At 50.1% G+C, this 24,782-nt stretch overlaps 1 protein-coding gene across 1 annotated transcript in view; it reads left to right on the top strand.

The window, feature by feature from the left end:
* The window catches only part of LOC138286665 (motor neuron and pancreas homeobox protein 1-like), an 88,067-nt gene that overhangs the window by 55,108 nt on the left and 8,177 nt on the right, over positions 1-24,782 (top strand). Inside the window, exon 2 of the mRNA XM_069227133.1 lies at positions 23,911-24,071. Coding sequence (XP_069083234.1) covers positions 23,911-24,071 — 161 coding nt within the window. The remainder of the gene's footprint in view (positions 1-23,910; positions 24,072-24,782) is intronic.

The following is a 24,782-nucleotide window of genomic DNA, read 5'->3' as shown; positions in this document are numbered from 1 at the left end:
TCCTTTTCCACCATTTTGGAGACAACAGTTTTCGCCATCTTCTTGCCTAGAACTGACCTATGTGCTTGGTTTGCGACTCTCCGGAGGTTATCAAGAGCACGTGCTATCGCCTAGTGTTAAGCTCTGCTCTAGTCAGTTGGTTAATGCACCCACTGCAGAGGTCTTGACAGAACGAGAATGTCACAGATTACAATTGTAGGAAGTTGGCTTTGTATATACTATTGCAAAGTGAGAGATAGTGTGCACAGAGTCCAAGGGTTCCCCTTAGAGGTTGATAGTGGCAAAATTAGGTAATACTAATGCTCTATTTTGTGGTAGTGTGGTCGAGCAGTAGGCTTATCAGAGGGTAGTGTTAAGCATTTGTTGTACACACACAGGCAATACACGAGGAACACACACTCAAAGACTTAACTCCAGGCCAATAGTTTTTAAATAGAAAGAAATATTTTCTTAATTTATTTTAGAACCACAAGATTCAACATTTGAGGTAAGTACATACAATACAAGGTACTTCACACAGGTAAGTATAGAACTTTGATTTAAAACAGTAGTACACACAGTTTTAGTTAAAATGGCAATAAGCTATTTTAAAAGTGGACACTGTGCAAAAATCAACAGTTCCTGGGGGAGGTAAATTTGGTTAGGTTTCTCAGGTAAGTAAAGCACTTACACTGTCAGTCTCCTGGGCATAGGCAGCCCACCGTTGGGGGTTCAAAGCAACCCCAAAGCCACAGCACCAGCAACACAGGGCCGGTCAGGTGCAGAGGTCAAAGCAGGGCCCAAAACACATAGGTGCCTATGAAGAACAGGGGTGCTCGTGTCCTAGTCTGCTTACAGGTAAGTACCTGCGTCCTCGGGGAGCAGACCATGGGGGTTTTGTAGAGCACTGGGGGGGGGACACACATAAGCCCACAAAACACACCCTCAGCGAAACAGGGGGGGCCGGGTGCAGTAGGTAAAATAGGCGTCGGGTTTGCTATTGAAAGCAATCGAGGGACCTGGGGGTCACTTAGGCGATGCAGGCAGGGCACAGGGGGCCTTCTCGGGCCAGCCACCGACTGGGCTAGGATCAGGGCCACCTGCTGGTCACTCCTGCACTGGTAGGTGGTTCCTCTCGGTCCTGGGGGCTGCGGGTGCAGTGCTTGGTCCAGGAGTCGGGTTCCTTTGTTACCAGGCAGTTGCGGTCAGGGGGAGCCTCTGGATCCTCTCTGCAGGCGTCACTGTGGGGGTGCAGGGAGGTTGACTCAGGGTGTCCATGTCCTTGTTGTCGCCTGTGAGTCCTCTCTGCGGTGTTGGTTTCTCCAAACTCGAGCCGGGGGCATCGGGTGCAGAGTGTGAAGACTCACGCTTCTTGCGGGAAGTGGAGTCTCTTTAAAAGTTGCTTCTTTGTTGCAAAGTTGTTGCAGGTTCTGAACAGTGCCACTGTTCAAGGGAGTTTCTTGGTCCTTTAGGTTCAGGGCAGTCTTCTGAGTCCTCAGAGGCCGCTGGTCCCCGTCAGATGCGTTGCTGTGCAGGTTCTTTGAGTCTGTGGACAGGCCGGTAGGGCTGGGGCCAAGTCAGTTGGTGTCACTGTCGTCTCTGCGGGGCTTTCAGGTCAGCAGTCCTTCTTCTTTCTTCAGGTTGCAGGAATCAGATTTTCTGTGTTCAGGGTCGCCCCTAAATACTAAATGTAGGGGGGTGTTTAGGTCTGGGGTGCAGTAGCCAAAGGCTACTGTCCTTGAGGGTGGCTACACCTTTGTGCCTCTCCCAGAGGGGAGGAGGGCACATCCCTATTCCTATTGGGGGAATCCTCCAAACTCAAGATCAAGGATTTCTAAAGGCAGGGATCACCTCAGCTCAGTGCACCTTAGGGGCTGTCCTGACTGGTAGTGGACTCCTCCTTGTTTTTCTCATTATCTCCTCCGGCCTTGCCACCAAACGTGGGGTCTGTGGCCGGAGGGGCGGGCATCTCCACTAGCTGGGATGTCCTGGGGTGCTGTAACAAAAGGCATAAGCCTTTGAGGCTCACTGCCAGGTGTTACAGTTCCTGCAGGGGGAGGTGAGAAGCACCTCCACGCAGTACAGGCTTTGTTCTTGGCCACATAGTGACAAAGGCACTCAACCCATGTGGCCAGAAACTCGTCTGGTTGTGGCAGGCTGGCAGAAACTGGTCAGCCTAGCACTAGGAGTCGGACTGGTATTCATGGGGCATCTCTAAGATGCCCTCTGTGTGTATTTTACAATAAATCCCACACTGGCATCAGTGTGCATTTAGTGTGCTGACAAGTTTGATACCAAACTTCCCAGATTTCAGTGTAGCCATTATGGAACTGTGGAGTTTGTAATTGACAGACTCCCAGACCATATACTCCTCATGGCTACCCTGCACTTACAATGTCTAAGGTTTTGCTTAGACACTGTAGGGTCATAGTGCTCATGCAACTATGCCCTCACCTGTGGTATAGTGCACCCTTCCTTAGGGCTGTAAGGCCTGCCCAGATGGGTTAGTTACCTATGCCACAGGCAGTGAGAGGTGGGCATGGCATCCTGAGGGGAGTGCCATGCCGACGTAGTCATTTTCTGTCTGCCAACACATACAAGCTGTGAGGCAGTGAGCATGTGCTGAGTGAGGGGTCCCCAGGGTGGCATAATACATGCTGCGATCCTTAGAGACTTTCCCTGGCATCAGGGCCTTTGGTACCAGGGGTACCATTTACAAGGGACTTATCTGTATGCCAGGGCTGTGCCAATTGTGTGAACAAAGGTATAGTTTAAGGAAAGAACACTGGTGCTTGGGCCTGGTTAGCAGGGTCCCAGCACACTTTCAATCATAACTGGTATCAACAAAAGGCAAAACATCAGGGGGTAACCTTGCAAAGGAAGGCATTTCCTTACAACAATCTTGACATAGCATTTTCACTTCTTCATCTCTGCAAGGTTGATGCATATGAATTAAGAATGGCGCCTGCTTTGCAGCGCTATGCAATGGCAGAACCTGCATTAGCAAGTGATATACAAAAAAAAATAGTTATTCCCAGACTGCTCCAACATGCACCAGTCAAAGAGCCCTAGGGGAAAGGATATGGCGTAAGGGCCAGAGCTGCGGAACATGGTTCGAGTCTCAGTGCCGGCTCAACATCCTGTAATTCTGGGCAAATCACTCAATCTCCCCTTGCTACCAAAAATGAATGTGTTCTTTTGTATTGTAACTGGTGGTCATGTAAAATCGAGTTTGCGCTACATAAAACTGCAAAAATAAAAAAATAAAACACTCTAATACCTTGTGTCAAGTTCGCGCTACATAAAACTGCAAAAAAAAAAAAAGACCCCCACAGACATTGCAAAGAAATATGAAGATGCCCGGAACCAAGGAACTTCATGAGTGAAGAAGCAAGGCAACAGACTAAATAGTGCGCCATGCTAACTTACATGTCTGATTGTGCAATAATACACGTAACAGGGTCAGTCTCCAAGGTGGTAACAAAACAGCCTCAAGGAGGGACAAACAAAAGCATTTACCAACATCAAGAGATTTTCGAAAGGCAGGCCCAGGAACAAAATAAAGTGTTGAGTGTGATTAAACCCCACAGAGTAGTCTACAAGGTGACAAGAAGAGCAGAGTTTATTCTTATGTATCTCAGTCACAGAGCTCCCCTTCCACCTTCATCCTCCAGCTCTCATCTGAAAGATGCTCACCAGTGGCGTAACGAAACATGAAGGGGGACCCCTGCAAAGGACATAGAGGGGCCCTCCTCCGAACTTACTCAGGAGCTCTTAGGCCAGGGTACTGTGGTGAGGGGGGGCTGGAGTTCAGAGGCTCCTGCGCATCACAGGGGCTGCAGGGGCCTTTGTTATGCTGCTTATGCTCTCCCTATGTTTTATACCCTCACTGCATTCTGAGACATGGAGTTCCATTCCATGCATGAGCGTCACAGCATAGATCCCAACAATTAGCGAAATCCCACACATCTCCCTTCTAATAATTTTAAGCAACATTCTATATATCAACAATGTAAAAAATGAAAGGTGGAATTATTATATTGTTTCATCACCAAAATCAAAAAGATAATAGTATTTAGACAACAAGAAAATGTACACAAGTTGATCGCACAAAATATTTCCTCTTCGCCTTACTCAAACTCTTCTGAAGGCTGCACCAGCATCTCCTCATATTTGTCACATGCCCCTGCTCTTCTCACACCATCAGCACCACACTCTGGATCTTCCTCCATCACTCTGCTTGCGTCACCAACTCTTTTCACCACAGCAGCCCTGTTTAGATTCTACATTCTGAAATCACCAGTTTTTACAGTATTGATGAACAACTTCACCACTCTCTTGGGTTTTGGGAATTTGGACCCATCACGTGTGCCAAGAGGGTTTTTTATCTCGACAATGTCACTCACACCAGTTTCTTGATTCCATGCTTTAAATCAAACCATTTGTTATGGTTTCACAGCCTTTCCTTTCCCTTCTCTTCCTACTCACCTCTTAACACATCACCAACACCTTTCTTCCCTATCCATGGAGGACATAGTATTGTGTTACATCTCCTCCATCTAAGCATCTCAAGTGGCACTTGATCAGTGGTGGAGGGAGGCACTAGTCTCTCCATCTCCACTTTCTTAGCTACATCTTCTTTCCAAGTTCTCCCACTCGTCATTGCAATGTGTATGGCTTCTCTGGAAATTGATCCAACCCTACTCCACTGCAGCCCAACACATGGAGTTATGTGAGCGACCGACACTTAGCTAGGCGCTACAGGGAGCTTTGGGCATGATTTAGATATTGGTGGACAAGTTACTCCGTCACAACGGTGATGGATACCCTGTCTGCCAAAATCTAAATCCCATAGAATGAAATGAGATTTATATTTCACCAGAAATCCGGAAGTCAGTGTTGTGACAGAGTAACTTGTCCGCCAATATCTAAAACAGGCCCTATGTCCAGAAAAGGACTGAGTGGAGTAGTCACTCAGGACCTGCAAGTGTTGTGGTGGACGTCACAGTCTGGGTTATGGGTGAGGTCAGCACCCACATATTTTAGGGTCAAGGATCCCAGCTCCAGCAAGAAGCCTTCTTGGCTGCCATGGAGTCAGAGTGACTTGGACCCATTAGTTATTAGCCGACCTATCCAACAAACCTTGAGATGAGTCTGGTATCTTCAGCATGTGTCAGACTCCGCTTGAGGGTCCAAAGCCAGTGATGGGAATGGGTGAGACTGCTGATGTGCACGAGGCCGGTGATGGGGCATGAGTGAGACTGTTGATGTGCACGAAACCCGTGATGGGAATGAGTGAGACTGTTGCTGTGCTCAAGACCAGTGATGGGAATGAGTGAGACTGTTGATGTGCACGAGACCCGTGATGGGAATGAGTGAGACTGTTGATGTGTACGAGACCCGTGATGGGGAATGAGTGAGACTGTTGATGTGTACGAGACCCGTGATGGGAATGATGTGTACGAGACCAGTGATGGGAATGAGTGAGACTGTTGATGTGTACGAGACCCGTGATGGGAATGAGTGAGACTGTTGATGTGTACGAGACCCGTGATGGGGAATGAGTGAGACTGTTGATGTGTACGAGACCCGTGATGGGAATGATGTGTACGAGACCAGTGATGGGAATGAGTGAGACTGTTGATGTGTACGAGACCAGTGATGGGAATGAGTGAGACTGTTGATGTGTACGAGACCCGTGATGGGGAATGAGTGAGACTGTTAATGTGTACGAGACCCGTGATGGGAATGATGTGTACGAGATCAATGATGGGAATGAGTGAGACTGTTGATGTGTACGAGACCAGTGATGGGGCATGAGTGAGATTGTTGCTGTGCTCAAGACCCGTGATGGGAATGAGTGAGACTGCTGATGTGTACGAGATCAATGATGGGAATGAGTGAGACTGTTGATGTGTATGAGACCCGTGATGGGGAGTGAGTGAGACTGTTGATGTGTACGAGACCTGTGATAAGAATGAGTGAGACTGTTGATGTGTACGAGACCCGTGATGGGGAGTGAGTGAGACTGTTGATGTGTACGAGACTCGTGATGGGAATGATGTGTACGAGACCGGTGATGGGAATGAGTGAGACTGTTGATGTGTATGAGACCCGTGATGGGGAGTGAGTGAGACTGTTGATGTGTACGAGACCTGTGATAAGAATGAGTGAGACTGTTGATGTGTACGAGACCCGTGATGGGGAGTGAGTGAGACTGTTGATGTGTACGAGACTCGTGATGGGAATGATGTGTACGAGACCGGTGATGGGAATGAGTGAGACTGTTGATGTGTACGAGACCCGTGATGGGGAGTGAGTGAGACTGTTGATGTGTACGAGACTCGTGATGGGAATGAGTGAGACTGTTGATGTGTACGAGACTCGTGATGGGAATGAGTGAGACTGTTGATGTGTACGAGACTCGTGATGGGGAATGAGTGAGACTGTTGATGTGTACGAGACCTGTGATAAGAATGAGTGAGACTGTTGATGTGTACGAGGCCAGTGATGGGGTGTGAGTGAGACTGTTGATGTGTACGAGACCTGTGATAAGAATGAGTGAGACTGTTGATGTGTACGAGGCCAGTGATGGGGTGTGAGTGAGACTGTTGATGTGTACGAGACCTGTGATAAGAATGAGTGAGACTGTTGATGTGTACGAGGCCAGTGATGGGGTGTGAGTGAGACTGTTGCTGTGCACAAGACCCATGATGGGAATGAGTGAGACTGTTAATGTGTAGGAGACCAGTGATGGGGAGTGAGTGACACTGTTAATTATGTACGAGACCAGTGATGGGGAAGAATGCGTACGAGACCGGTGATGGGGAACAAGTGAGACTCTTGATGTGTATGAGACCCGTGATTGGGAATGATGTGTATGACACCAGTGATGGGGAGTGAGTGAGACTGTTGCTGTGCAGGAGACCAATGATGGGAATGAGTGAGACTGTTGCTGTGCACGAGACCGGTGATGGGAATAAGTGAGACTGTTGATGTGTACGAGACCAGTGATGGGAAGTGAGTGAGACTGTTGCTGTGCCGGAGACCGGTGATAGGAATGAGTGACACTGTTGATATGCATGAGACCAGTGATGTGGAATGAGGGAGACCAGTGAAGTGTGTAAGACCGAGAGAAGCTCCTTTAAACTGCACGAGGCCAGTGATGGGCAATGAACTGCTCCAGCTGTGCGTGAACTCACAAGTGACAAGTGCCTATTCCAAGTGCCTGTGACAAGTGACGTGAGAATCGCTGGGCCCAGGACTGCCACAAGGCATTCCTCAGCCTCCGGACGGGCGAGACCCTGGCACTGCCCTCGTGCGAAACCAGCCGGATTCCCTTTGTAAACACCCAGTGCACACTGCACATGTTTGCATTGCGTGCCCTGGCACCCCTTGTGCTGGAATCCCATGAGTTGTGTGTACCCTCAACCTCCTAGAGAGGGGTGGGGGTCGGTGGGCATGATTCAGCAGAGCCCCAGGAGGGCTTGGTACCCTCAGGTGACGTCATGCTGACTGACCGCAGTGTTTGTGGCTCTGTGGTTAGTGTGCCCTTCTGCTCCTCCTGCCAATTGTAGCAACTGCAGTTTATACCTCTAATCGGTGCCTGTTTCTTACCCGGCTCTAGCCTGGAGACACTTATTAAAGAACATTTAAAGACATACACGCCCCTCTGTCAAAGATCGGACGACGTCACTCGGTGTAGTACTGTCAGGTATTGGGTGGTCTGTGATCTCAATTCTGCTGCTCCTAGAAGGATGCAGAGTGTTCTATACATGTTTGCAGTCTAAGGGCCTCATTTACGAGGCCGCTGGCGCAGGGCGGTGCCGCAGGTGTCTTGCTGGGTCGCCCTGCGCCTCTGGGAAAAGGCAGAAAAGCACCGTATCCACAACATACCACGCTTGTCTGTTCTCTCCCCAAGCGCTGGCGCACAAATTGCTGCCTAGCTAGTGCCAACACAGGCACCCTTGCACCATGCTGCACGGGTATCGGTGTTGCAGGGATGATTGCTTATGCGCAGGAAGGGGCACCTTCCTGCACAAAAACAACCACAAGAGATATTTCTCCCCTTTGTGTCACTCGTACGCCACCCCTGAGGTGGCGTAAGAATCTGACGCATTCCCAGACTTGTAAATCTAGGAATGCGTCAGATTTCTTTGGGTTCCATGGGTGTTGCGTGGGAACATCCCAAGACACATTCATGGAATGCCCCTTTCACGCAGTTTTATGCGTGAAAGGGGTCCATATTTACAAGGCCATGAAAAGCCATGCAAGGTGGCATTCCGCTGGTGCAGCGTGCCACTAGGGCCTAGTAAATGAGGCCCTAAATACGTGCTTCTGTTTTTCATCCAAAATTATTTGTTGGGCTCGTATTTTACATTCTTTTGCTCTCTTTTATCCTAATAAGTTGAAAGGGTAAGGCATGTAGGTTCAGAGCTTCCATAAAGCGAGGTAAGATAATTTCAATTAATCATGAACAGTCTTGCAGCAAAATATATTTTCCTGAAGCACCAGACAGGCTTGCACTGTTTTTTTGAGGCTCCAGGACACTCATTCATTTCCTTCCTTTTAGAAAGGACAAAAGGCTCTCTTTCTCGGGCTCGCCTACCACTAAGCACAAGCCAAGAACTTACAGAGGGCTTAAGGGCTTACATCTCACCCTTTGCTTACATTGGTTGGCTTTACTGTCACTCTTGTTTCCTTGTTACTTATTAACTAACTTGCTTACCTCTTCTTGTGTTTGTCCCACCCCTGGAGCTTAGCCTTTTTAGCATCCTTTTGATTTACTGATTTGTATCCTTCCACTGCTCACTTTTAGGGACCTACCCTTTTTAAAGGACTCGCCTATCAGACAGCACAAGCTGTCTGGCTAGTGAAAACAAATGTTGTCAGCTTACAGTGGACGTAGAGCCCGTCCACTGCTTACTGCTGGTTGGCTTTATAGATACTCTAATTTGCTTGCTTTTTATTTATTAGCTAGTGCGGGCTTTCCTTTCACTTCTTGTTTGTCCCAGTCCTTTAGCACAGCTTCATTACTTGTGTCTTTCTACTGGTTACTTTCTAGGCCCAACATTTCCCTTTTTAAATAAAAGCTCCATGAGTGTGCATGTGTTTGCCAGCTGTCCTCGTGGTGTGCTTCCCTCTCTCCCACTGCCCCGTTCTGTGTTACTCTCTCTCTCATGGCATGAGCTTCTTCCCGACCCCCTCCATGTTGGGCTTGCCCTCATGTCCTTCTCCCTCCCGCATTGCTTTCTCGCTTGTCACTGTCACCATCAAGTGCTGTTTTCCCCTCAGCTGCCAATGCCCTTTTGCTGCTCCCTCCCACCTTCCTACTCATTGCTGTCTCCTACCACACTCCTGCTATGCCTTGCTGTTCCCTGGCGCTCCCTGTAGCTTCTCCACTCCAACCCACAGGCTTTTTTTTAATTTATTATTTTATGGAGAGGACCAGGCAGCAATTTGCTGCCGGCCCATCAACCTTAAAAGTGCTTTTGCACTACTGTTATTTCATTGTTGTTTAAATACTGACCCATGTTGCATTGTTTGGAGGGCCGAGCAGCTGACATTTGCTGCTGTATGCTCTGCTACAACAAAAACATTTTCATGCACTCACAATGTCCTTTTTAATATCTATCAATCTGATTTAGAGTTTGGCGTACGACCCACCACTGATTTCCCAAATTGGGATCCAGGGAGGGAAAACAAACAGTGGCCCGGGTGCCGGGGCGGCCTTTGGCGTCGGCGAGCGGGGCCCAGGCCCAGGGCGTCGATACCCTGAGGGGCGCATGGAGCTGCGTGCGCCGCAGTCCTAGGGGAGGCCCAAAGGTTACATCCAGGACAGAAGCCGAGCCCAGGTCCGGTGGTACAGGCGCTGTAAGGGCGTCAGAGAGGGCGGCCTGGCTGCGCACGCCAGATGCGCCGGTTGCGCAAGGTTTGCGCCCTCAATGGCCCTTTGTCTGGCAGCGCCTTATTGCCAGTCAGGAAGAAGTGGGTGGGGGCGGGGGCAAGATAAGGCCCCCTGGGGAGACAGGTGCCCTCGGACGGGGCCTGGCGCTGCGCATCTTATCAGGGCCGGCGGCAGCTGGCTGCGGGCAATCGCGCACAGTTTACAACGAGAACACGGAAGCCGCCGTTCGGGGAATTGATTCTAACTGTTAGATAATCCTTCAGTGGTTTCATAACTGCGGTGATAAAGTGATTATGAGAAGAGGAGATACCCAGCTGTGGACTGAGCAGGCAACTGGTGACAGCTTTGTACCGCGGTAAAGGCCGCTCCACAGGGTCTCTTGGGATGAATTTGCTTTTCAGCAGAAAACATAACATTTCTAATTTTGGAAAATCACTTGAAGATTTCAAGTCTCAGCCTGAACTTCCAGGTGAAGGGAAAGTGTCCAGGATCACTCGAAATGAAGAAGGAATGATTGGGGCACAGAAGCGGTGCCGCAGAGGCAGCCATAAAGTTATGTGTGCACCCCTGGAGGCTGCGACAACAGGGGTGTGACCCTGCGGCCGGGAGGGGGTCCCAGGGCCCCTCATTCAGCCCAGGGCCAATGATTATCTGTGAGAGATAGAAGGCCCAGGGGAGGGATCATCATTTTCCGTTACCTCACTGAGTGACATCATCAGATTTATTTAAAGGCCTCTGAGTCTCAGCTGAGCTGCAGGCTGGGTTCACCCAGATGTGTGCTCTTGGGCGCACCACACAAAGCTGGGTTGAGGCGAGGTGTGTGGGGTGCACACCCTGGCACCAGGGCACAGAGCCTGACAGGAGAGTTCTGTGAGGGGGGGGGTTACCTTAGGACAGCTCAGCACGTGCTGCGCTGCCTTCTCCTGATTGGCCATGGCACCAGCAGGCGGTTCCTTCTTGGTAGCTGGTAAACTTATGACACTTTCGATTTTTTACTGCTGTGCAGGTGTACTCAGGGGTGTGATCTAAGATGCCTTGGTGCGGTCATATACAGTGCTATATGTCGCGAGTGACGTCACTGGTGATGTAATTTGCAATTTCGTTTGTGATGTCATTTTTGACTCCCTTTGTGAGCCTTTTACCTGGTTCTGCACTATTTGCACTATACAAATACCATATAAAACCCTGCCAGGCCAACAGACGAGATGGATACAAAGAGGCCACCCTGCGTCCTACTGCCCGCATCATGCCAGGCCAATAGAAGACATGGATACAAAGAGGCCACCCTGTGTCCTACTGCCCGCATCATGCCAGGCCAATAGACAAGACGGATACAAAGAGGCCACCCTGTGTCCTACTGCCCGCATCATGCCAGGCCAATAGAAGACATGGATACAAAGAGGCCACCCTGTGTCCTACTGCCCGCATCATGCCAGGCCAATAGACAAGACGGATACAAAGAGGCCACCCTGTGTCCTACTGCCCGCATCATACCAGGCCAATAGACAAGACGGATACAAAGAGGCCACCCTGTGTCCTACTGCCCGCATCATGCCAGGCCAATAGACAAGACGGATACAAAGAGGCCACCCTGTGTCCTACTGCCCGCATCATGCCAGGCCAATAGACAAGAGGGATACAAAGAGGCCACCCTGCGTCCTACTGCCCGCATCATGCCAGGCCAATAGAAGACATGGATACAAAGAGGCCACCCTGTGTCCTACTGCCCGCATCATGCCAGGCCAATAGATAAGATGGATACAAAGAGGCCACCCTGCGTCCTACTGCCCGCATCATGCCAGGCCAATAGAAGACATGGATACAAAGAGGCCACCCTGTGTCCTACTGCCCGCATCATGCCAGGCCAATAGACAAGACGGATACAAAGAGGCCACCCTGTGTCCTACTGCCCGCATCATGCCAGGCCAATAGAAGACATGGATACAAAGAGGCCACCCTGTGTCCTACTGCCCGCATCATGCCAGGCCAATAGACAAGACGGATACAAAGAGGCCACCCTGTGTCCTACTGCCCGCATCATGCCAGGCCAATAGAAGACATGGATACAAAGAGGCCACCCTGTGTCCTACTGCCCGCATCATGCCAGGCCAATAGAAGACATGGATACAAAGAGGCCACCCTGTGTCCTACTGCCCGCATCATGCCAGGCCAATAGACAAGACATGGATACAAAGAGGCCAACCTGTGTCCTACTGCCCGCATCATGCCAGGCCAATAGAAGACATGGATACAAAGAGGCCACCCTGTGTCCTACTGCCCGCATCATGCCAGGCCAATAGACAAGACGGATACAAAGAGGCCACCCTGTGTCCTACTGCCCGCATCATGCCAGGCCAATAGAAGACATGGATACAAAGAGGCCACCCTGTGTCCTACTGCCCGCATCATGCCAGGCCAATAGACAAGACATGGATACAAAGAGGCCAACCTGTGTCCTACTGCCCGCATCATGCCAGGCCAATAGAAGACATGGATACAAAGAGGCCACCCTGTGTCCTACTGCCCGCATCATGCCAGGCCAATAGATAAGATGGATACAAAGAGGCCACCCTGCGTCCTACTGCCCGCATCATGTCAGGCCAATAGAAGACATGGATACAAAGAGGCCACCCTGTGTCCTACTGCCCGCATCATGCCAGGCCAATAGACAAGACGGATACAAAGAGGCCACCCTGTGTCCTACTGCCCGCATCATGCCAGGCCAATAGAAGACATGGATACAAAGAGGCCACCCTGTGTCCTACTGCCCGCATCATGCCAGGCCAATAGACAAGACGGATACAAAGAGGCCACCCTGTGTCCTACTGCCCGCATCATGCCAGGCCAATAGAAGACATGGATACAAAGAGGCCACCCTGTGTCCTACTGCCCGCATCATGCCAGGCCAATAGAAGACATGGATACAAAGAGGCCACCCTGTGTCCTACTGCCCGCATCATGCCAGGCCAATAGACAAGACATGGATACAAAGAGGCCACCCTGTGTCCTACTGCCCGCATCATGCCAGGCCAATAGAAGACATGGATACAAAGAGGCCACCCTGTGTCCTACTGCCCGCATCATGCCAGGCCAATAGAAGACATGGATACAAAGAGGCCACCCTGTGTCCTACTGCCCGCATCATGCCAGGCCAATAGACAAGACGGATACAAAGAGGCCACCCTGCGTCCTACTGCCCGCATCATGCCAGGCCAATAGAAGACATGGATACAAAGAGGCCACCCTGTGTCCTACTGCCCGCATCATGCCAGGCCAATAGACAAGACGGATACAAAGAGGCCACCCTGTGTCCTACTGCCCGCATCATGCCAGGCCAATAGAAGACATGGATACAAAGAGGCCACCCTGTGTCCTACTGCCCGCATCATGCCAGGCCAATAGACAAGACATGGATACAAAGAGGCCAACCTGTGTCCTACTGCCCGCATCATGCCAGGCCAATAGAAGACATGGATACAAAGAGGCCACCCTGTGTCCTACTGCCCGCATCATGCCAGGCCAATAGACAAGACGGATACAAAGAGGCCACCCTGTGTCCTACTGCCCGCATCATGCCAGGCCAATAGAAGACATGGATACAAAGAGGCCACCCTGTGTCCTACTGCCCGCATCATGCCAGGCCAATAGACAAGACGGATACAAAGAGGCCACCCTGTGTCCTACTGCCCACATCATGCCAGGCCAATAGAAGACATGGATACAAAGAGGCCACCCTGTGTCCTACTGCCCGCATCATGCCAGGCCAATAGAAGACATGGATACAAAGAGGCCACCCTGTGTCCTACTGCCCGCATCATGCCAGGCCAATAGACAAGACATGGATACAAAGAGGCCAACCTGTGTCCTACTGCCCGCATCATGCCAGGCCAATAGAAGACATGGATACAAAGAGGCCACCCTGTGTCCTACTGCCCGCATCATGCCAGGCCAATAGATAAGATGGATACAAAGAGGCCACCCTGCGTTCTACTGCCCGCATCATGCCAGGCCAATAGAAGACATGGATACAAAGAGGCCACCCTGTGTCCTACTGCCCGCATCATGCCAGGCCAATAGACAAGACGGATACAAAGAGGCCACCCTGTGTCCTACTGCCCGCATCATGCCAGACCAATAGAAGACATGGATACAAAGAGGCCACCCTGTGTCCTACTGCCCGCATCATGCCAGGCCAATAGACAAGACGGATACAAAGAGGCCACCCTGTGTCCTACTGCCCGCATCATGCCAGGCCAATAGAAGACATGGATACAAAGAGGCCACCCTGTGTCCTACTGCCCGCATCATGCCAGGCCAATAGAAGACATGGATACAAAGAGGCCACCCTGTGTCCTACTGCCCGCATCATGCCAGGCCAATAGACAAGACATGGATACAAAGAGGCCACCCTGTGTCCTACTGCCCGCATCATGCCAGGCCAATAGAAGACATGGATACAAAGAGGCCACCCTGTGTCCTACTGCCCGCATCATGCCAGGCCAATAGAAGACATGGATACAAAGAGGCCACCCTGTGTCCTACTGCCCGCATCATGCCAGGCCAATAGACAAGACGGATACAAAGAGGCCACCCTGCGTCCTACTGCCCGCATCATGCCAGGCCAATAGAAGACATGGATACAAAGAGGCCACCCTGTGTCCTACTGCCCGCATCATGCCAGGCCAATAGACAAGACGGATACAAAGAGGCCACCCTGTGTCCTACTGCCCGCATCATGCCAGGCCAATAGACAAGACGGATACAAAGAGGCCACCCTGTGTCCTACTGCCCGCATCATGCCAGGCCAATAGAAGACATGGATACAAAGAGGCCACCCTGTGTCCTACTGCCCGCATCATGCCAGGCCAATAGAAGACATGGATACAAAGAGGCCACCCTGTGTCCTACTGCCCGCATCATGCCAGGCCAATAGACAAGACATGGATACAAAGAGGCCAACCTGTGTCCTACTGCCCGCATCATGCCAGGCCAATAGAAGACATGGATACAAAGAGGCCACCCTGTGTCCTACTGCCCGCATCATGCCAGGCCAATAGAAGACATGGATACAAAGAGGCCACCCTGTGTCCTACTGCCCGCATCATGCCAGGCCAATAGAAGACATGGATACAAAGAGGCCACCCTGTGTCCTACTGCCCGAATCATGCCAGGCCAATAGACAAGACGGATACAAAGGATGAGTATAGGCCCCCTTCTGTCTGAAGTTCGCTGGGTCAGAAGCAAAGGACACAACGCATCTTGAAACGATGTTTACATGTCAGATGTCCAAACATAAATGTGTCACTCGGGTTTCACAGAATAGTTCATTAAAAGACTGGTCAGGCCACGGCTCAAGTGAAAACTCAATACATGTTTTCTAGACATTTTATGAATGTCGATAGTCAATAGAAACAATGTTTTTTGTGTAAAAACTGGAAAATTAGTGTAAACCTCGAATTTAAATATAGCTTTCAATCTCAGGGAGATGGGGGAGGTTCGAACCTATGTCCAGCGAACCAATTAGGGGACCAGAACAGGGTTAGAGGTGAGTTATAATTTTGAAAGTTCTCAGAGTGTCTGGATAATGTCTGAAGCACAAGGTGAGAGCAGGAGGAATGCTGGGATGTATAGATAGAGGGACAGATCTGCAGGAGGGATGCTGGGATGTATAGATGGAGGGACAGGAACAACAGCTGAAAGAGGGAGCTTCTGTCTGCAGGAGGGATGCTGGGATGCATAGATGCAGGGACAGGTACATCAGTTAGGATGTATAGATGCAGGGACAGGTACAACAGCTGAAAGAGGGAGCTTCTGTCTGCAGGAGAGATGCTGGGAGATATAGATGCAGGGACAGGTACAACAGCTGAAAGAGGGAGCTTCTGTCTGCAGGAGGGATGCTGGGATGTATAGATGGAGGGACAGGTACATCAGCTGAAAGAGGGAGCTTCTGTCAGCAGGAGGAATGCTGGGACGTATAGATAGAAGGACAGGTCAGCAGGAGGGATGCTTGCATGTATAGATGCAGGGACAGGTACATCAGCTGAAAGAGGGTGCTTCTATCTGCAGGAGGGATGCTGGGATGTATAGATGGAGGGACAGGTACAGCAGCTGAAAGAGGGAGCTTCTGTCTGCAGAAGGGATGCTGGGATGTATAGATAGAAGGAAAGGTCTGCAGGAGGGATGATGGGATGTATAGATGCAAGGACAGGTGCATCAGCTGAAGGAGGGAGCTTCTGTCTGCAGGAGGGATGCTGGTATTTATAGATAGAGGGACAAGTCTGCAGGAGGGATGATGAGATGTATAGATGCAGGGATAGGTACATCAGCTGAAGGAGGGAGCTTCTGTCTGCAAGAGGGATGCTGGGATGTATAGATGGAGGGACAAGTCTGCAGGAGGGAGGATGAGATGTATAGATGCAGGGATAGGTACATCAGCTGAAAGAGGGAGCTTCTGTCTGCAGGAGGGATGCTGGTACGTATAGATAGAGGGACAGGTCTGCAGGAGGGAGGATGAGATGTATAGATGCAGGGATAGGTACAACAGCTGAAAGAGGGAGCTTCTGTCTGCAGGAGGGATCTGGGATGTATAGATAGAGGGATAGGTCTGCAGGATGGAGGATGAGATGTATAGATGCAGGGATAGGTACATCAGCTGAAGGAGGGAGCTTCTGTTTCCAGTGTGCCCATCACCAGCCTACATGAAAATGTAAAGTCTGGCACCCACGTCTCTCAGCCACGCCCATGAAGTACCACAACAGATGACGTCATTCAGGGTCTCCTAACAATATAACGCTGGTGTCCACCCAATCTGAGCAATGTAGAGGCCAACAGTAGGGAGGGAGAGGGAGGCAGAGACATTCACATTTCTGAAGAGAGTACATCCAATGAAGAGCCACTCTTCCCCCACCGAAGGCTGCTCCTACCACTAGAGGGTATGGCGCACGCTGGGGTTTTCTCCGAATATGGGTCTGATTTAGAATTTGGTGGATGAGTTACTCTGTCACAAACATGGTATCCTGCCTAGCTCGTTAGCCTTTAATTCTAAATTAACAGTTTTGACTTCCTGGATCGGTCTCCTAGCAGAGTTGATGTAAACTCAAACGTGAAGGATGAAATAAGAATGGGACAAAAACTGGATGACTGAGCGTGCAGGGAGCATGACCTGCAGGGAGGTAACCCACTGGATAAATAAATGTACCCCTCACGTCACCCAGCGGCAGCGTCTGTTTGTAGAATGGGTATTAGGCTAAAAGCCAGATATATCAAGTATTGACATGCTTAACTGTGTGCCACATGTGTGTAATGCGTGCTGTGACTACGTGATACGTACAGCCGGAGGTTGTGTATAGGCTTAAAGAGCTGTGTATCGAAACTACCACTGCCAAGTTTAAAGGGAACATGTTGCAAGGGTGAAGGAGGGTCTAATACAAGCCACCGAACACTACTTCTCAGAAAATGAAGCTACCATGTCCTCGCCCTCCATAGTATGGGAGGCTCATAAAGCCGTGATAAAGGGGCAGGGACTCTCCTTGGTCATGGGCCACAAACATGACAGCAGGGCAGGGCTGGAGGAGCTCGGAAATTACATCCTACAACTAGAGAAACAACTTACACATCAGGCCCAGACCGACAACAAACGCAGACTGAAGCTCCAACAGCAAGGATACCAAGAATGGGTGACAGAGGCAGCCACGGCCAAACACAGGACTACTTTACATTGACTCTATGAGGTGGGAGACAAGGAGGGAAAACTACTACCTGGTTGGATAAAAAGGAGATAGTGAGCAGGTGGGTTCTAGGTCTAAGGTCCAAAGAGGGAGATGGAATTACAGGAAAAAAGGAAATATCTGAAGCGTTCGTGTCATACTATTCTCAACTCTACTCCCCAGCCCTTACGGCACGGCAGAGGAATCTCATGAATTGCTAGCAGACTTAACACCTTTGATCGAGATGATAAGCCCTCCTCAAGAGTGACATCATGGAAGATGAAATAATCTGTGCGATCCGTGAGCTGAACGCGGATAAGAGTCTTGGCCCTAATGGGCTACCCACAGAGCTCTTCAAGCTAACGGCCCAGACAGTTGTCCCCCAACATGCTTCATATGTTTAAAGAAAGTAGGGACTGAAGCATTCTCCCTAGGGACCAGGAAGTGGCACAATCGTAGTTATACATAAACAGGGGAAACGACCAGAAGAGTGAGCCTCAGACAGGCCGATCTCACTCCACAATGTGGAGGTTAAAATACTGACCAACCTCCTAGCTTCCCATCTAACACAAGTTATCAGCAGACAGTCCACCTAGACCAGTCTGGCTTTATCTCAGAGCGTGGCACTGCTTGCAACCTCCGTATATTGCATGGAGTGCTGGGTCGCATGAGTCACATTAGAGAGGAGGCTGTTGTACTTTCCTTAGATGCCCTAATGGCCTTTGATGCAGTAGAGTGGCTGTACCTCTTCGAGGTATTGAGTAAGCTGGGCTTCAGTGAACAAATTATGGGATGGATTCAGCTTTTATACATGGAACCCCTGGCCCAGGTTGCAGGTAAAGGTAGAAACGTATACATGGAACCCCTGGCCCAGGTTGCAGTGAATGGTAGAACCTCTTGAGTCTTCCCCCTGTGGCGCGGCACGCAGCAGGGTTGCCCGCTCTCCCCCCTCCTTTTTGCCCTGGTGTTGGAGCCATTGGCGGCTTGGATCCATCAGGACATTGCTGGACTGAGCAATGGAAGGATAGAATTTCTCTGTGTGCTGGTGACATCCCATTGTACTTTGCAGATTTCAAACTCTCCCTTAACATAATCATGCATATACTATCCCTCTTTGGCCGATGCTCAGGAGACTCAATAAATTGTACAAAATCACGAATCTTTGTAATACACGGTCCTACACCTGAGCTCCACCGAGACTGCGAGGCCCTTGAGGTGACAGGTGGCTTTAAATACCTGGGAATCTTTGTCATCACAAACCCAGAACTCTTCTATATGAAAAACTTGCTTACACCCGGGAGAGATGGAAGAAGGACGTACACCCCTGGAGATCCCTGCCCCTGTCGCTACTCGGAAGAGCAGCACTTTTCAAAATGATGGCAGAACCCCGCTTCCTGTACATGCTCCACAAATCACATTACACGTAGTACTGTGGAATGGGGGTGAGTGTGCATAGCACTTAACAAGCTTGCAAGGGGGTGGTATGATGGCAGGATAGCCTTACCGGACATACAAGATATGACTGGGCAGCCCAACTGAAATTCATCAGTCAATGAGTACACCTTCCAGACGATGAACCATGGATACGTATGGAACGCTTGACTACGGAGCTCAAGGGATACCAGCGTGTATATACTCCATGTCTCGGATGCATTACAAAACCCTACGGCAGTCACTGTTACACTCTGGCACACTGCACTGACAATGCTGAGGTGGAGGGGTAAACTAACTAGATCCACACCCCTAAGGGACCCAGAAGCACTTGGCGCACTTGGTAAATTATGTGGATTCGAAAAATGGGACCTCATAGGGCTCTCCAGGGTGGGCGACCTGTGGTCCTGGGGAGCAATCGTTCCCTTTGACGAACTGCAGAGAGACGACCCATTAACCTCTACTGAAACATAGCATTACTTGCAAGTTCAGCACGCTCTCAAGGCAGTGCTGCCCAAAGAGGGGGACCACCGGAATCCTCCCTTCTGGAGGATAGACTACTTGATGGGTACATGGTGCATAAGGCGACTCCCCTCACGTACCGCCAGCTACTAAACAATACCCCAGACAGCCTTATACAGCTCCATGAGTGATGGGCCCTGGAGCTGGGGGACGTAGAGATGAGGAATGGCTGAAAGCCCTGGCTTCCCCTAGCGAAACAGCGATGAAGGCTGGATTTCGATTGGTGCAGCTCAAGGCCCTACACAGAGTATGTTACGCCTGTACCACACTAGTAAAGATGGATAGAGCGACAAAGGATACTTGTCCAAGGAAATGCAGCCAGACAAGTACTTATTTCCGTATCATATGGGAGTGCCCAGTTGTGCGGCGCTATTGGGAAGCAGTAGCAGAGTGTCTGAACACCCTCTGTGGCATCATTACACCTCTCACAGCCAACTGGTGCCTGCTTAGTATTTGGCAAGAGTTGGACCTTAACCGAACGGGCCAGATTCAGATGGCTATGGGTCTGGCAGTAGCCAAACGCAATACTGCTTGTCAGTGGGAGGCGGAGGCAGCGAAATGGCCGAGAGACTGGAAAGTGACATGGACTGGTGTATGATGGCTGAGAAAGTGGTTTATAGAACTAGAGGTTGTCCGGAAAAATAGGGGAAATATGGAATAAATGGAATGATTATCGAGGGGGAATATGTGTCCCCCTCTACGAGTACGCTTGTAACAAGCCTCACTCCCGAGCCGGTACCCCTGATCCTTAGGGATGAGGGTGGGAGGATGAGGGTAGGAATTCCAAAATGTATAAGACTGACATCATATTCTGTAACCAAGCTACGTCGTGTGCTAACTTGTTATTTGGTTTAAGTAAAAAGTTATTTAAAAAAAAAAGGCATGTTGGGGGAGGGGGGATCCAGGAGGTACAATGTAAATCAAAAAACAACTCCAAAAAGTTATGTTTAGGACATTAATGTTTAAAAACTAACCTCTCTTACTTCTAGGGGGACCTAAGTTACACCCAGAAAACTTGGCAGAGAAGGACATCAGTCTAGTGTTTACAATGTTTGTTTTTATAAGTCGTAGCATCTACTGGTAAAATATTAATTTCAAATGGAAAAAAATAATGGTTGCCAGCCCTTTGGCTTTGTCAATGTGCTTTTGTTCTGTCTTGGCTTTTGTAAAAGTTCAATACTGGGCATTTTTGAGGGGTGAAATATAGACTAATAATACAACGTACGCGGTATGACATCAGACCACTGATAAACGTTGTTTCCTATTTTAACTTTGGAAGGACATTAATGTAGAAAACACATTTACAGCTCATATGAAAATAAAGAAAAGGGCCTCATTAGTAGCAAATTTGCATAAATTCATATTATCCATAATTTACAGACCTTTCAAGGTTGATATACTCTGACCTTGATCGATATTTGAGGTCAACTTATTAATGGCTGTGATGCGTACTCTCATTTTCCCTGTTGGCTCTGACTTGTGAAGGGTTTCTGTGATAACACCGAATGTCCAGTGCTGTGAAGGTTTCCAGTGTGAAGGCTTCCTGTGATACAACCGAATGTCCAGTGCTGTGAAGGCTTCTTGTATGAAAGATTCCTGTGACAACCCTAAGCGTCCAGTGCTGTGTTGATGTCCTTTGATAACACTGAATGTTTAGTGATGTGATGGCTTCCTATGAAAGTACTGAATGACAGTACTATGAAGGCTTCCTGTGTGAAGGCTTTCTATGATAGCACTGAATGCCAGTACTGCAAATACTTCCTGTGATAACGCTGTGTGTCCAGTGCTGTGAAGGGCTCCTGTGTGTAGGCTTTCTATGATGGTATTGAGCGTCCAGTGCCGTGAAAGCTTCCTTTGATAACACTGAATGTCCAGTGCTGTGAAGGCTTCCAGTGCAAAGGCTTCCTGAGATAATGCTGAATGTCCAGTGCTGTGAAGGCTTCCTGTGATAACGCTGAATGTCCAGTGCTGTGAAGGCTTCCTGTGTGAAAGGTTCCTGTGATAACGTTGAATGTCCAGTGCTGTGAAGGGCTCCTGTGTGAAGGCTTTCTGTGATAACACTGAATGTCCAGTGGTGTGAAGGCTTCCTGTGTGAAGGGTTCCTGTGAAAACACTGAATGTACAGTGGTGTGAAGGCTTCCTCTGATATCGCTGAATGTCCAGTGCTGTGAAAGGCTCCTGTGTGAAGGATTTCTGTGAGAATACTGACTGTCCAGTGCTGTGAAGGCTTCCTGTGTGAAGGGTTCCTGTGATAACGCTGAATGTCCAGTGCTGTGAAGGCTTCCTGTGATCACGCTGAATGTCCAGTGCTGTGAAGGCTTCCTGTGTGAAGGGTTCCTGTGATAACGTTGAATGTCCAGTGCTGTGAAAGCTTCCTGTGTGAAGGGTTCCTGTGATAACGTTGAATGTCCAGTGCTGTGAAGGGTTCCTGTGATAACGTTGAATGTCCAGTGCTGTGAAGGCTTCCTGTATGAAGGGTTCCTGTGATAATGTTGAATTTCCAGTGATGTGAAGGCTTCCTGTGAGATGAGGCCCATATTTATACTTTTTTAACGCCGCATTTGCATCACTTTTTGTCGCAAAAGCGGCGCAAACTTGCAAAATACAATTATACTTTGTAAATTTGCACCGCTTTTGCGTCAAAAAATTATGCAAATGCGACGCTAAAAAAGGTATAAATATGGGCCTGAATGTCCAGTGCTGTGAAGGCTTCCTGTGATAACGCTGAATGTCCAGTGCTGTGAAGGCTTCCTGTGTGAAGGGTTCCTGTGATAATGTTGAATGTCAAGTGCTGTGAAGGCTTCGTGTGTGAAGGGTTCCTGTGATAACACTGAATGTCCAGTGATGTGAAGGCTTCTTGTGTGAAGGGTTCCTGTGATAACGTTGAATGTCCAGTGGTGTGAAGAGTGCCTGTGTGAAGGCTTTCTGTGATGACGCTGGATGTCCAGTGGTCTGAAGGGTTCCTGTGATAACACTGAATGTCCAGTGGTGTGGAGGCTTCCTGTGTGAAGGGTTCCTGTGATAACAATGAATGTCCAGTGGTGTGGAGGCTTCCTGTGTGAAGGGTTCCTGTGATAACAATGAATGTCCAGTGCTGTGAAGGCTTCCTGTGATAACGCTGAATGTCCAGTGCTGTGAAGTCTTCCTGTGTGAAGGGTTCCTGTGATAACAATGAATGTCCAGTGCTGTGAAGGCTTCCTGTGTGAAGGGTTCCTGTGATAATGTTGAATGTCCAGTGGTGTGACGGCTTCCTGTGTGAAGGGTTCCTGTGATAACACTGAATGTCCAGTAGTGTGAAGTCTTCCTGTGACAACACTGAGGCCCTCATTCTGACCTTGGCGGGCGGCGGAGGCCGCCCGCCAAAGTACCGCCGTCAGGTTACCGTTCCGCGGTCGAAAGACCGCGGCGGTAATTCTGACTTTCCCGCTGGGCTGGCGGGCGGTCTCGTTCAGACCGCCAGCCAGCCCAGCGGGAAAGAGGCTTCCACGATGAAGCCGGCTCGGAATCGAGCCGGCGGAGTGGAAGCTGTGCGACGGGTGCAGTTGCACCCGTCGCGTATTTCACTGTCTGCGCAGCAGACAGTGAAATACATGTAGGGGCCCTCTTACGGGGGCCCCTGCAATGCCCATGCCAGTGGCATGGGCACTGCAGGGGCCCCCAGGGGCCCCGCGACCCCCCCTACCGCCATCCGGATCTCGGCGGTCCGACCGCCGGGATCTGGATGGCGGTAGGGGGGGTCAGAATCCCCGCGGCGGTGCAGCAAGCTGCGCCGCCGCGGAGGATTCAATGGGGCCGCGGTACACTGGCGGGACCCCGCCAGTGGTGCCGGTCCGACCGCGGCTTTACCGCCGCGGTCGGAATCCCCAATGAAGCACCGCCGGCTTGTCGGCGGTGCTCCCGCGGTCCTCCGCCCTGGCGGTCAAAGACCGCCAGGGTCAGAATGAGGGCCTGAGTGTCCATGCTGTGACAGCATCTGTATGAACACGGAGTGCCCAATGCTGAGTGCCAGTGAAGGAAGCATGCTGAATGTCTCACCATGAAGGCTGCGCTGGCCGCAGGACACGTGACTCTGAAGGGCACTAATGTTGGGAAGAAAGTCCCATTGGGGAATGCAGCACGGCAGCTGTGGGGTAGTTATTTCCATGCTGCTGGTTTGTGTTCTTCCTAGAAAGGGGTACACAGTGTATGAAGTGCACCCTGTTTCTGTGCTGCGTGCAACTATTTAAGTGCCAAGCAGGCCATGCACCTTGTAAGATGACTTGCTGGGCCGTTTGTTTACAGCGGAGACAATGTCTGTGCAGATGAGCAGGCATGAGGCTCTTGCTTGGCTCCTCACCTTAGAATCTCTTCTCTTCATCCCTACAGCCTCAGCTCAGGCCGGCCTGATGGGGAAGTGCCGGCGGCCCCGCACCGCCTTCACCAGCCAGCAGCTCCTGGAACTGGAGAACCAGTTCAAAGTCAACAAGTACCTGTCCCGGCCAAAGCGCTTCGAGGTGGCCACATCTCTGATGTTGACGGAGACGCAGGTAATCCTGGGGGCAGGGCTCGGAGGCACTCCCTTATAAACAGTGAGATTGTGGTAATACTGGGGGACGGCCTCTGTGGGGCATACTCCTACTAACAGTGACATTGTGATAATACTGGGGGCAGCCGTCTGGGGGCACACTCTTATAAACAGTGACATTGTGGTAATACTGGGAGCCAGCCTCTGGGGTGCACACTCGTATAAACAGTGACATTGTGGTAATCCTGAGGGTAGGCCTCTGGGGGTCACACTTTTATAAACAGAGATGTTGTGGTAATACTGGGGACAGACCTCTGGGGGTCACTCTCTTTTAACCAGTGACACTGTGGTAATAGTCTCTGGGGTACACTCTCTTATAAACAGTGACATTTTGGTAATACTGAGAGCAGCCATCTGGGGGTCACACTCTTATAAACAGTGACATTGTGGTAATACTGAGGGCAGGCCTCTGCTGGACACACTCTTATAAACAGTGACATTGTGGTAATACTAAGGACAGGCCTCTGGGGTTCACACTCTTATAAACAGCAAAGTTGTTGTAATACTGAGTGTAGGCCTGTGCAGGGGGCACTCTTATAAACAGTTACATTGTGGTAATACTGGGGGTAGGCCTCTGGGGTTCGCTCTTCTATAACCAGTGACATTGTGGTGACACAGAGGGCTGGCTTCTGGGGTTCACACTAGTGACATTGTGGTAATACTGGGGGCAGGC

The sequence above is a fragment of the Pleurodeles waltl genome, chromosome 3_2, assembly GCF_031143425.1.
Source record: "Pleurodeles waltl isolate 20211129_DDA chromosome 3_2, aPleWal1.hap1.20221129, whole genome shotgun sequence".
Classification (NCBI taxonomy): Eukaryota; Metazoa; Chordata; class Amphibia; order Caudata; family Salamandridae; genus Pleurodeles; species Pleurodeles waltl.
Note: the sequence above shows the minus strand (reverse complement) of the source record. Positions and strands in the feature narration are given on the sequence as shown.